The 15316-nt window shown below is 34.0% G+C and overlaps 1 protein-coding gene across 2 annotated transcripts in view; it reads left to right on the plus strand.

The window, feature by feature from the left end:
* The window catches only part of LOC115449629, a 34283-nt gene that overhangs the window by 5232 nt on the left and 13735 nt on the right, over positions 1-15316 (plus strand). The window contains exons 2-4 of one of the 2 annotated variants that reach the window (XM_037442025.1): positions 7862-8044; positions 8454-8648; positions 8916-9092. In XM_037442025.1, coding sequence (XP_037297922.1) covers positions 7862-8044; positions 8454-8648; positions 8916-9092 — 555 coding nt within the window. Of the gene's footprint in view, positions 1-7861; positions 8045-8453; positions 8649-8915; positions 9093-9586; positions 9727-15316 lie in introns of those variants that run through there. The other variant, XR_005112850.1, reaches the window with a different exon arrangement.

Here is a 15316-nt window from a genome sequence, read left to right on the forward strand (position 1 = left end):
TTCTTGAAAATACATGAATAATTTGATAAGTTTATAATATTATATAAACATTACATAACACACAAACAGACATTTTAGAATAATAATTATTTTTATATATGATTTATTAAAACATATATGTGAAATTAAAACTGTTGTTTACGAAACTGGCATAGCCTAGTGTGGACATAACCATTTAAGATAATTATGAACCTACAAATTTGATAAATGAACATCATTATGATTTAAAAGGATAATTTAAAAAATAGGTTTAACAATATTTTTAATTGCCTTACCTAGTATTCAGCACAAGATTATATCCCCCATTTAATTGGTCTCTAGGCAGCCATTTATGAAGAACATTTGAAATAAATGTAAATGGATAGAAGTTTAATTCTTCGTGCGATAAAATCTTTAATAAGCCATTGCGGCCGTTAAGCTGGTTATCTCAAATGTGGTTTGGATTTAGGGATTTTATGAAATTGGTCAGATGTTTGCGAATCGCTACAACATAGAATTAGATACTTGAAAGAGAATAACAGAGATAGGCTAACGTTTGTGGCAGATTGGTTGGTTTGATCGGCTCGACTAAGGCAATACCAGTAGGGCAATATAAATTGTAGTGGATTGCTACCTTTCCTGTTGTGTCTCTTAGTGACATTGTTAAAATGAAACAAAATGATTTATTTGAATCTGTAAAATGTTATAAATTATTTAGATTCCGTCAATATTACCTCTACCAACAGTTCGGAAAGCAGTTCTCACCAAACAAGAACGGGTAAGAAACTCTGGTGTTGCTCTTTTCAACATCAGTTTAAGATAAGGACTACGTACATGATAAAGAGAGGGGAGAAAAAAAATATTGTTTTTTTATTATTGTTTAGAGCATAGATATAGAGAATAAATTAATTTAAATTTTCACATGACTGCACAACCTTCTCAGGAATCATGATTTTTTTTTATTATGTTGATCCAATAACCCAACCAATATTATGATATTTGTTGTAACAATATAGGATAACATCCCTAGAACGGCAAATTTAATTCCTTTCCTTTCCAGATCGAGTGGCAAACTTTCTCTTAGAAATCACATGATCTTATTAAGAATATTTTATGGAAAACCTCAAATATGCCATACTTTTCTATTATAAAGAGATAACAATGCCATCGTACGTGAAGATTTATTATATTGACATTCTCTGAACCCATAATAGAGCAATCTTAATGTGTACTCGACAGTGTTTGTACAACGGCTTTGCAGATGAAGTAGTTCAGATCGATTCTATTGTCATCGGATTATAGATACTGTGGGAATACAAATACAGGGGGTGGCGGTTAGTTTATTGTCTGTGTAGTGTGTTGGTGTCTTTATAAGTATGCGATTGTATGTTATAAGAACTCTACAATAAATAGGTATTAAATATTAATCAATTTATATTTTATGAGAGGTAATAAAATTTTGACATTACATTAGTAAACGAACCCACATACTTAATTATCTTTTTGATAATAATACTTTTAATATGTAACTCGAACAGTAGATGTAAAATAAAATTGTGTAAGTTTTGAATAAAATAAATATCAATAAAAAGTAATTTTATTTTTACGCGCCCTAATCGCATTACTGTTGTAAAAGAATTTGTCGCAGCGGCAACATCAAACTTACAGTCAGAAATACACTCATGCACACGCCATATTCGGCCTAAACTACACTACGGTAGTCTGAAAAATAAAAAACCGCGCCATGTTGTGTTCAAATTTTGATCAATTTTTTTGTACTGACAACAACGTTAATTTCAGAACGATAGAGCGGTCAGGCTAAAGGAACGTGTATTCATCGTGTAAAGCTGAATCCTTATAAATTGTTCAACAAACATGTTATAAATGATTGAATTTGCACTCTATAAGTCTTCGCGCGTAAGTAATCAACTTAATGATGGTGGATAAAGACTATTTTCCATTTAAATTAAACTATTTTACGAATTTTATCGCGGTTTTAATATTTAATTTTTCTCCCGACGTTTCGAAGACTTAACCCCCCCGTGACCATGCAGGCTGTACAGTCTTCGAAACGTCAGGAAAAAAGTAAAATATTAAAACCGCGATAAAATTCGTAAAATAGTTTAATTAGCCTAGCCTTTAGCCTTTAGCCTTTAGGCTAGGCTAATTGTGGTGACCTGATTTTTTATACGACCTCGCCCGGATTCCTACTAATATAAATGATAGGTTGAATATTTTGCCATTGGTGCTTTCAGAATGAATTATGTTAGGTCATTTTGTGTCGTGTTACTATGACATATGACCTTAATTGCTTTGTCTATTGATCGCAGATTTTTTCCATGAAGAAAAACGTGTTTGTAATACATATTGAAATGGTCTCTAAATTTAAATACACTTTTTCAATAACAATCCGCCTGGCTTCGTCAATATTAAGTCTTTTTGTAACCCTCTTTTATGGGTGGTTGGCGAACAGTTTTCAACAATACGCAGGAACGATTTTGTTTAGTTTTTAGACCTTTTCATCATTAAACGTTAACATATAACAATATTTTTACTAGTTACTATTTTGTAGATTGCTCTCCCCTTAAGAATAATTTGAGGCAAAGGCAAAAATAATATAACATTGGAAAATCCTTAAGTCCTGGTACTGCTTCCGAATTCATTTATTTTGTTTAAGTTATCATAAATTAAAGGATATTCCCTGAATTGAGGAGTTTTAAACCAGCTTTGAGAATCGAATCCGTTATATTTCTTACACGTCTACTTCCTCGCCCCAGAGGACTACTGCCCTTTAATTATATTTCAGATATTTCCTTAAGGATTTTTGGGTGATAAAAAGTGCACTGAACCTAAAGAAAATGAAAGAAATGCTTGGGGTTGCAAATGGGGTCCCTTCCATCCTAATTAGTTCGTTCCGTTGGGGTTCGCCTATTGTTTACTTTATTAAAGTCTTCATTAAATGGAGTATGGGGTAACAGAAGCATGTAGAAAATTTTGAGAAAGAGTCACGAGAGAATAAAAACCCTGAAATAAGGAATGAAGAAATGTTTTATTTTGACTTAAACAATGTAAAGGAACAAGACACAATATAACATAACAAGCTTGAGTAATAAGTAGAATTTTAATCCATTAAGATATTATTTATCGTCTAAACAGCACGCATGTTTTGAGATTTACAATAATTTCTTGTGTATAAACTCAAATAATTCCGAACTAGACACACACAACATCACAAATTTCCCCGAAGGGGTATGCAGAGAGGCGCAATTAGGGCACTCACTTTTCGCCAAGTGCGTTCCGCCCCATGATGTGATAGAGGGCGAGCCTATCGCCTTATCGGGAACAAATTAAAGACTCCGAGCTGATACTGAGCAGAAAAACCCAAATATCACTGCCCGACCCGGAATTCGAACCCAGGACCTCAGAGCGCTGCCGTACTACGCATTCAGTACAACTACGCCACCGAGGCAGTCTTTAGCATAATACAATATGGTAATTGAATGTTTAATAACGAGAATGCCCTGATTAGTTTATCAGTGTACCCTTGAACTTACAGTATCAGAATAACAAATGAGTTCGCCTTTAAACAGGCAAAGACACACGGCATACAGCCTAACAATACAGGTATACAGCAACAAAGGCAATTTACGACGCAAATGTCCGTCGACGTATATTTTAGGCAAATGGACAGTAAATAGTGGGCGAGTCGAACGCTCTGCTGAATGGCTATTGGGCACGACATGGCATGTCTTTATAGACTTTTGAGTAGGTTGAAGGACATTCCACTGTATTTTCTATAACCGACTTCAAAAAAAGGAGGTTATCGTTTCGACATTTATTTTTTTAATTAGAAACTACTTTTAGATAACGTTTTGTAGAATAATAATATAATAATATCAGGCCTGTGTTATATACATTCCCACTGCTGGTCTCCTCTACTACTGAGAGGGACTAGGGCTTAGTCCACCACACTGGCCTAGTGCGGATTGGTAGACTTCATACTCCCTCGAAAATTCCTATAGAGATTTTCTCAGGTATGCAGGTTTCCTCACGATGTTTTCCTTCACCATTAAAGCTAGCGATAATTCACAAAGAATACACACATATTTTGACCCTTGGGATTTGAACCTGCGGACATTCGTCTCGGCAGTCCGTTCTACAACCAACCAACTATCGCGGCTATTTGTAGAAATTTAATATTTTTTCATATATGTTTTATAAAAATCGAGCAGATAGCTTCTGAAACTACGGTTAGCGCGCCGTTTTGTTGGCACCTTAATCCATTAAGCCTAGTGTAAAGCTAGGCATTATGAGATAAGTCTTATAATGACCTGCCACCTAAAGTGTCGGTGTCACGCAGTACTTCTTAATGCAAAGTCGACATCGTGACTCGTGACGCTTGCCATAAGGGTTACCAGGCGAGCAGCATGTTAGACTCATTTAAATGTATAAAAATTAAAATAAGCTAGCTATTTTAAAGCGACCGTCTTTCCTACATGATTCGATGGTTTTATAATAATAATATCAGCCCTGTATTATATACATTCCCACTACTGGGCCTCCTCTACTACTGAAAAGGCTTTAGTCCACCATACTGGCCTAGTGCGGATTGGCAAACTACACATATCTTAAAAATTCTTATGAAGAACTTCCCAGCTATGCAGGTTTCCTCACGATATTTTTATTTACCGTTAAAGCAAGTGATAATTCACAAAGAATACACACGTGCTTTTAAGAAAGTCAGAGGTGCGTGCCTTGGTTTTTGAACCTGCGTACATTCGTTTCAATAGTCCGTTCCATAACCAACTAGGCTGTCGCCACTGGTCATATATCGAATACCTTTTTGGAAGTTTAAACAAACAAAGCTGTTCGGAATAATAGACCGTCCGTGGTTTCGGTCGTCAATCGACCTTGACTTGTTTTGAATCAAAGCTATTGGTAGATAGAGCATAATTTACTTTATCTGCTCTATTAATCCATTTGGAGTTCTATGGGCAGAAGCTAATTGACTTGTAATATTGGCTTTCGGTCGCGATTTTGCTCGCGATGATTTTAGTGTTTTAAACATTTTTTCTTCTTAGAGCACAATTTACTTTATCTAGTCTATGAATGCATTATGAATTCTTATGGACGGAAGCTTATCGTCATATAATAGTAGCTTTTGCTGGCGGTTTGGTTCGAAGTGATTTTGGTGTATTAAAGTTTTTTTAAGAGTATAATTTATTTTATTTGATTGGTTAATCCATTATGGACTCTTATGGACGGAAGCTAATTGATTTGTGTACTAGGTTTTGCTCGAGGTAATTTTGATGTGTAAAAAAAGGAGTTAAGTCCTTTCTTGGCGTCTAAGTTTATTTCTTACTTTACATCGAAATCAATGCGGGGCTGTGAAAGCGTGACGGACAGACGTTTTTGGGTTAATAATGTTAGTGTAAAAGTTTATGTATTGACATACATTACCATTGAGTAACGAAAATGATGATTTTCGATAAAATACCCGTGAAAAGATGAAAACTATCTATATTGGTTTGATGAATTAATCAAAGTATTAATACAGAAAAAATATTTTTCAAATTAAAATAATCAATGAAAGACAGATTTAGCAAACATTTTTCCATTTCTAACCTTTATCGGGAAAATGTAAATATGATTTAATTTAGGATTATCAGTCAGTCCAGTTTCCCTATAATAAAAATATCTAAAAATGATTAAACATTCAAGAATACCTGAATTGGAATTTAACGACTTCGCAGTAATGCTGGAAACGTGTATATTATAAATACTCGATAGAAACACCTGCATTGCGCTGTGATTTCCAGTTTGTAGTAAGACCAGTTGCACATCGTAAAGTTTAGAAAAACAACGTAAATATAATTTCTTAAAATTAGAAAAAAAAGGTATCGTTTTTCAAATACGATAAAATAGGTAAGTGCTTGTGGAAAAAAAAGTTGGGAACTTGTTCGTTCAAATATTGTTAAATCCAAATAGTCTATTTATAGAATAAGAGTTTACATTATACATTAATCATTAAAATTGCTGGTTAAGCTAGATAAATACATTTTTAATAGGCACCGACTCCAAAATTTGTACTGTTTTTGGAAGGTGGTATAATTTTTCGTTACAAAGTTTTTTATAATTATGATTTTTTTTGGCAAGAACACAACAGTGCATAGGTGAATTGAAGTTTTGAATTTGTTTAGCTATTTATATGGCTGATTATATACATGATTACATGTTAACCTTGTTGTTACTTAATATTAATGGACTTTGTTGGAGTGCCGTGAGTGTAGTCCGAGCTTTACTATCGTCCTGTCTACATTTCTAGGCCAGACGCCTAATTTTACAGCAGTTCAGGGTCGACTTGTCGCTATACGGCTGAAAATGTGGAGTAAACATGTCGTACAAAAAACAATTATAGTTCTTAGTATATATTCCTAGCAGTGGCGAAATGTTCACACGACACGATTCTTACCGGCTTCTCTTTTAGGTTTATTAAAGTTGGCTTAATTCTAGTTTTCTGCTAAATTGGTCGCGATATGTTATCTAAGATATATATTTTTTTCTCGGGTTACCTTTTGATAAATTTCACTCTTAACACTGATTCCTGGCTGAATATTATTTTCGTTTGTATCCCTTTCACAGCATAAATATTGGAAACTATGCAATTAACTGCAATGTCTATTTCTGTTGCCAAGTAGCAGCGCGAAGTCACTGTTGTGTTCCGGTTAGAAGGATATTGTAGCCAGTGTAACTACTGGGTATATTAAGACTTAACATCTCATGTCTCAGGATGGCGAGCGCAGTGGAATACCGAACAATACTTTAAAATTCAAGGTGTTGGATGGTGTTTCTACTGTTTATGGACGGTCATATTGCTTACCATCAGGAAAACGGCAAGCTCGTCTCGTCATACAAAGCAATAAAAAAGAAACTAACGAAACTATTGCGAAACTGATATCGTAATGTCGAATCGTTGAAGATAAATGTGTTTATTTAGTGTCGTGTGGAAATGAGTAGCGTGGGTTTTGTGGCGTCTAACGTCTTTACTAGATTTTTTATGGTCTTTTATAATTTTTTCTTAGAAATATAAGCCTTAAAGACTTTTCCGAGCAAAACGGTCTTGAGCTTTCGTTCCATATATTTACGGCGCACGAGTTTCGGGCGGGAATCCAAATATATATTTTTTTAAATGTTGTTCTTTTTGAAGATTTTAAACTATGACAATGTTTTTTATTGAATTATTAATCTAAAAGTGTCGCGGCAAATTAATACCTTATATTAATTTAATTAAACAACATAAACGCTATAAATAAATATAAACAACCAAAGTAAAGATGTCTTCTTTTAAAATAATGTTTAAAATCAATTTTATATCAAGTGTAATGGGTCTATCATATCTTTCCCTGACACCCTATATATTGTGACGACGAGCATCTTGTTCTAAACTCCTAAAGCATTGTCATATAAAGTTCTTGGTGGCTTCTGTTTATTTGCCCAAGGATGACTAGTTCTTCACTAACTATGACTATCTAATAAAAATAATTTTAACAAAAAATTAAACCGCCTTCAAAAACCACTCAAAACCAAAAAATAATTTCACATAACAGGTATATATTGGATACCAATTTTGGAGTCGGTGCCTAATTAAAATTGCTAGTTCATAAATGAGCGAGTTCTGAGGTAACAAACAAAAAAAAAAATCACGTCGAATTGATAACCTCAGTTTTCTTTGAAGTCGGTTAAAAACCAATTAAGTGATAATTGCCTGATAGAGGTTTATAGTTTAGAACATTATATTCCCCATATTCTTTCTTAATTACCCCAATTTCAAAACAACTCCCTGTCTATGATTACCCCTATTAAATACATTATTCCGTTCCAGACACGTTATCCGTGCACTACTGCAACAGGGAGGTGCAGATCGCGGAATGGGGCGAAGAGAGTGAAGGATACATTCGCACGCCGGGGTACCCCCACTTCTACGTAGGCGACGCGTGCCGCTGGCGGTTGCGGGCCCACCCGGAGCAGAAGATACGCGTCACCTTCTTAGACGTTAGTTTAAGGAGTAAGTATTATTTCAAATTTTGTTTACGGACTGTGTATGTATTGTGTTATTGCTGGGCCTGTATTACGGTGTACATTTAGGTCTTAATCTATCGAGCTGGTCCGAGGGTAAGACGTTATAAACCTTTGATATTGTTATGGAGGAATCTTAGGTATATAGACTTAGGTCACTGTTGAGAATGATAATTGATAACGAATTTACACGTGTCTTGGAAAAGTCCGTGTGACTTGGGGTTTGGATCGAATACGTGACCTTTGTCTACAAAGTACTACATTCCACTAGACTAGGACATGAATTTTGTGCATATTAGCAGTAGCTGATAGAATAAAATTGTATGTATAAAATAATAGATTAAAATATTTGTTAAAAAAAGGAAACTCTTTGATATAATCATTTTATACATTTGCAGGTATAGAGCCATTCGATGATACTTGTACTGATTACGTCACGGTGCAAGACTCCAACGGCGACTCCCTGTTGTCTTCCTGCGAGCAAGTGGACATGCCCCTGAAACTAACCTCCAGCACCAGTACGGTCGAGGTCATGGTGGACGCGAGGTCCAAGGGAGCTTACCCTAAGAGAGGGGTGTTGTTACATTATAAAAGTAAGTTTTATATTAGACTTATGAGTAAGTTGTCTTCATCCAAAGCTTTGAAATTAGTATTTTTAGAACTTGCGTAAAATGTAAAAAAAATGTTTTTACTTATATTTTTACACAACACCTTTCGTAGTAAAATATTCGCGTAGGACTTATAGCATGTTATAAATCACTTTTAAATTAGGTACTACCGCCATCTATTTACTATCCTAGGAACTATTTTTAATGTTCTTGTGCTTACTAAGTAACAACGCCATCTGTTGTTTGTTATAGGTATAGGCTGTGTTACTCTATCAGCGCCATCTGACGGTTACATTGTGTACCGCAACGAAGAGGTGGCGCACTACATGTGTAACGTCAACTTTGTTTTCATCGATACGCGACAGAGGGCGCGCTTACTTTGGTGCTACGACGATAATCGTTGGAACGATACGGTGCCTTTGTGTATTGGTAAGGAACTTTTTTTTTTATACATATAAATACTTACTTATCGAAAATATCAATTATGTGATGTGGCTTAAAACTCACTGAATACCATGAAAGCTTTTTCTATTCATAAATCATTTACACTAAGAAACTAATGGACATAGAGATATTTTTTTACTTCCTGGAACTTTGAGGGCGTTATCATAAACGTGGTCATAAAAAATCACCATCTTCAACAGCGCTCAACTTGTCGATTACAATAAACGATACGCATAAAAACTTCTTTCAAGCATTTTGAGGTTATTTTCACTGTTGTTCAGACAGGGGAGCTTTGCGCATGTGACAACTTTCTTGCTTCCATCTCTTTCTACACTCGTGGATACAATTCATAAGACCGTGACGGCAACATTCCCGTCAAGTGCGTCGCGATAGCTTTCATTCACAGCGGTTATTAGATTTACAACTTTGTGTGTATAGTAATAGGGTGTATGTTTGATTGATGGAGAGTGATATTATCGCTGGTAACAAAAGGGCTTCTGTGCGCTTCAGAACGTTTCGGTTGATAATTTACGATATTCGCTCTTCGTTGGTCGCCGCGTGCGGATTCGTATTTCGAAAGGTTGTCACCCGCGTGTCAAGGAAGCACGTGCTGAGCGCAGTGAGTTTTCCGTGTATATAAAAAATGTTCATATCCCCGTGATGTTATTTTGGGACGTGTTTTTACGTTTTGTGGTGTTTTTTCTTTTCGTAGGACTTACTGTCGGTAAGAGTTATGTTTTTGTAAGCTTTTTTTGTATTTGTGTTTGAAATTTTCTTTGAAAATATTATTATGCGTTCAGTTTATTAGTATATTTAAAATTATTTTTGACTGTATTTTATAACACACTGTAAAGGAAACTTTGCTCGGATGACAAAATGACATACACCATCTATTTTTAGATAGATTTTGGACTCGACTTATTCCCTACACTACGGTTTTTTGTTGATTTTTAAACTATTTTAAAACATTAATATTTCTTTATTAGTATTATTAATTTGTTTACTTACCATTTTTTATTGTCTTCGATAAAAGTAAACAGCCTCGTCATGAAAGAATAAATCAGAGTTACCTCTAAGTACTACAATTTTAGTTTCCCAAAAATGTCGCCAAACTTTGTTATGAAACTTTAGCCCGCCATCTCTACATGTCTACATTTGTTTTGATATAAATTCCTTCGTATTCGCATTACGTCGTTTGTACGCATTTGTTCGTGTTATTTCCTCGTTTCCGACTTTTAACGACTTCTTACGAAAGTATAATGTTCGGTAAACAACAATTTTGAAAGAAAATTGCCTCCTTTATTCTTCATGGTGGATATTGTTTTATGGACCTATACGAGTGAATTAAATATTGAGTGGGAATTTCTTATTTATTAAAGCAAATATAATTTAATGTTATTAACATAAGGTTTATTCATATTCGAATGTGGGCGCGATGCTTGCTTCTCTAAATATAGAAGGATTGAAGGATAAATCTTTTGCTTAGATATGAAAAGTGAAAGTTAAGTGCTCTGTTTTTATAAATAATACTATAATCGCAAGGAAAACTAAGTATATCATCATTTGAAATTTGATTCATTTTCAACTCATTATTATATTGCGTGTGTAAAAAATGGATATTGTATAGATTTTTATATTTTATGACAATGTATTATTTCTCAATGATAAATATCGTCGTTTATGATTGTTTCGTTAGTTTTGATGCCGCTATTTTTAATCCACAAAGGCCACAATTATTACGTCCAGAGATCCATGTCGAGTATTTTTAAATATCTTAATATGGGATAGTGTGTTTCGAAAATAGTCCTCGCTTTACAGTTTACATTCAAAGGAAAAGGAAGGCCTTATCTCAACAGGAGTAAAAATAGCATCGCACTTTGTTAATCAATTTAATCGCTCCATTCAATTTAATAGGTTCTCATTGACTAATCTCTTATATTGTTGGATGTGACAAAAAAAATCTTCATCAGGTCTTCTTTTTCCATCTGCTTTTAACCCTCAAGTATGTGAAGTCAGCACAACACGTATTTCAAGTTTAATCGCTACATAGAATAAAACAAAGTCGCTTTCTCTGTCCCTATGTCCCTTTGTATGCTTAAATCTTTAAAACTACGCAACGGATTTTGATGCGGTTTTTTTTAATAGATAGAGTGATTCAAGAGGAAGGTTTATATGTTTAATAACATCCATTAAATAGTGGAGAAATACTGTTATTTTGTTATTTTATACCCGTGCGAAGCCAGAGCGGGTCGCTAGTACATGATAAATCTGGTTTAATTTATATACAGGTTTTAATTACATTCTAGGCTCTAATTTTCATTTTGTAACACGGACGAGCGGATATATTTTAAATTAAATATCCGTATGACCCTTATTCATATATCCGATCAGACGCTCGCAAAACAAATTGCGGATAAACCATAGAATTGGGGATCTGTGAAAGGGTCCGAATGATGCGAATTCGTAGATTTATTTTTAAAAGAATTGGTTATATTGCTATTGTTAATCCTATGAGTGAAGTGTGTTAAATTCTCACATTAAAGAGCCCATTAACCTTAATTAACATTAACTTATTATAGGATATTATAGGTTTGCCTACCAAGGGAATAAAAAAATAAAATATTTTGCAATCAACTGGTGAGTTTTGAATGCACACAATACTGAGCAATTCTTATTTTACATGATTTATCAATCTTGTTGAATTCGTATTTTGTAAGTTAACTTCGTCTAACCGCACTTATTACCACACGTATTCCTAAAACATGGAATTTCTCGAGATAAAATGTTTTTTTCTAAAACAACAAGGATTCGGTCTACGTATTATGCAGAAGTCTAATTCTGTAGATAAATATCTTACATACAATATTACGTTACACAGTATATTGCGAACAAAGTCACTGTGTATTAATATTATTGTGGACTGGACATGTGTTATCATTGTGATAAATTATTTTTTTATTGCACTTAATTTATCAATTATATTCATAAATATACTTGAATACTCATAAATATAATATATATGTGTATAACATGTACATATAGTATTTATAATATCAGCTGTATTACTGACCCTAGTAGTAGCGAAGGGTGAAGTTTTTCAAAAGGAACCCGAGGCAAAAAAAATGCTTTAGTTAACATGTCGCGGCCAATTTAACAGAAAACAAAAAAAAACTTAAAAGGGAAGCCGATAGAAATCGGGTTGTACGGACGCTTCTCCACTAGTCCCTAGGACAAACCTGTCTAGAATTCTCAAGGATGTAGGTTTTCTTACGATGTCTCCCTTCACTATTAAAACTATAATGTATTCTTATAAATATATATATACTTGTATACTGTTATAAGAATTACAGAAAACGTTTATTCAGCATTTCAAGGTCCAGCGTCTCTCCCGCAATAGGAAAGTTTTTATTTCTCGCATTAATCGCTCGCAGCGATGCGAATCCGCGGATATTTATCGATAACAATAGCCACATCTCTACGATAAGTCTCGTGGCAACAATGGAAGTCATTACAAATTTGTACCGATCGAGATAACAGTACAATGTATGAGATAAATTAGTTTCGTGAATTATTATTTGATTTTGTGGCTTAGTTGTGTTTTTTGTGTATATCCTTTATCAATAGGGAATAGGTTTTTATTTATGCTTTCTTTTGAATAAATTTTATGTAGGTATGAGTATATTCAAAAATTAAAACAGTATAATTTATTGGCGAAATATTGATAAATATTTTATCTGCGTCTTACATGTTTCCCTTTGGTGGTGAAGGAAACATTACGAGAAGACTGCAAATACAGAAGAATTGTCAGCAGAGATATGAGGTTTGACAACCCGCACTTGTCCATCGTGGTGGACTAAATTCTCAAACATCTCAGTCGTAGAGGAAACTGTGTCCTCATATTTACGTTGCGTTTCGAGATCATTCTGTGTATACTTGGTTTCAAATAGGCCGGCATAATTGTGTCGACTGGCAAGGCCCCAAGATGTATCATCTGTCGTCCGTCGGCACCATCTAACCCTATTTCATTTAGCATTAGGTGCAGAGGGTCACTTTATCGTAGCCAGATAAAAACACTGCTTTCTGTGGGTAAAGAATAAAATGATTTGACTTTAATGTAAATCTAGTTATTAAAGATGTCTGGTTTCCATAGACAGTATAAGAATTAAAGGATTGAATAAGGACCAAAGTGGAACGAACTTGTGAAATCTTAGAGCTTCAAAGACTTCAAGAATCGGGTTAAGAGGTTCGCCCTCTTGAGTGACAAAACACAAAATATGTGCTTTAACCAGCTTGTGGATGCTCCGTACTGTTTTATATATGGACTAGTTGAGCCGACAGACGTTGTCCTGTCTTAACTATGTATGCACGCGCGCATTCTGTCGATCGCTGACAGTTATTTCAAACCACTGACAGTTATGTATAACTAATATTGTCGTTAAGTTTTCTGAAATTTTCAAATTTTCCGCGCAATTTTTTTATTTTTTTCTTTCATAAGAACTTTCTACTGACAATAACAAACACAATAAAAAAAATAGTGAAATCGGTCCAGCCGTTCACGCGTGATGGCGCGACCAAGGGAAGTAGGGATTCATTTTTATATATATAGATAGCTATAACTGTCCATACACTCGATTTTTTTTTAAACGATTTATGTAAAGTGCCTCCACTGCACCTGATGGTAAGTGGAGTGGGGTCCAATATATCGACTCCGAGTTGCGACTGTGCATCTTTTTTAAGATGGAAAATTCAATACAAAAATCTTTGGGCTGATCCGGAATTCGAACCCAGGACCTAGGCGCGGTATTCGTGATCGTATCTCATATGCATGATAACTACGCCACTGAGGCAGCCAAATAATAGGTTATAATAATATCAATAGGTATAAATATATTAAGTTAACTCTATTGACTTATAAACTTTCGTATAAAGTATTTGTTATGGACCAAAGGTTTTGCTCCTTTTTTCTTCAAGCAATTACCCGACTCATCCTAGGTTGGCGATTGTGAACTATTTATCACTTACTTGCCAAATGTTTTCAACATCTGTTCCAGTTATAATATCCGTAAAGTAAGTTTATATAATTAACACGATTTTCCTTTTAAAGGACTTTATGTTCACACATTGGTTTCCGTTTTGATAATTTTGTTTTTCTGTTGATATCATTGCAAGTAGTACCTAGACATATTAATTACGTTTTGTTATTTTAAAACAGTTTTTATAATGTCTAAATATATAATGTTATAGTCAAATATTGTCCAATGTGCCAGCATTTGATAGCCATTTATTTATTTATAAATAAAAAAATAAAATAAAACGTGGATATAATTCTAAATTTAAAAATATTAATAAATCCTAAGGAGCGTTCAAAAACTCGACAACAGGTGCTTCTTTTTAAATACAAGATTATAGACGAAGGTAGAAAACCTTACAGCCAAAATAATTATTGTATTGGACGGAGTGATGGTTTTAAAATGGTTACATTTATGCGATTGTTAGACATCAAAATAAAATTAGATTTCGAATATTTTCGCAGTGTTTGTATTTAATTTTTTCACGGATCATAGTGACTATGAAGGTTGAAAAGTCTTCGAAACGTCGGGACAAAATTAAAACACAAAAAACACTGCGATAAAAACCTTTTATTTCAATAGTTATAAAATAACGAATATATCGGAGTTTATCATTTCAGACTAACTATTAATTCTATAAACGTGAGAGATTGTAAGTAGAGACATATTCTGATCGCGTGTTGCATGAAATAGACTGCGCATCGCGGGCAGACGGCAGTTTGGCTACATTCCAGACTAATAAATATCTACTTTTTTTTAGCTATGATTTAGTTTAGACGATTCCAACGTTCATTTGATTTTTTTTTTTAATGTAAGTAAATTTTATATGGGAATATGTCAATAAGGAGTGATCTAAAATAATTATAGAAAACAACTTACGTATGGAATATTAAGTATGTAATTCGATAAATAAAATCATAATTTGAAGACTATTTGTCGTAAGGACTGCCTGACGTCAATGCTCATTGCGGCATCCAATAAGTGCATTAGCTACCTAACTTTGGAGTCGATCTTATGACCTCCCAGTCTACATAATGCTGCCATTTCAAAGAGGCGATATTTTATTAGTATAGATAATGCAAATAAAATTCCGCACATTGTCATTGGCATAACTAGAAATAACAGTACTTAATATATCGT

This window comes from Manduca sexta, chromosome 23 (genome assembly GCF_014839805.1).
Source record: "Manduca sexta isolate Smith_Timp_Sample1 chromosome 23, JHU_Msex_v1.0, whole genome shotgun sequence".
NCBI classification, from domain to species: Eukaryota; Metazoa; Arthropoda; class Insecta; order Lepidoptera; family Sphingidae; genus Manduca; species Manduca sexta.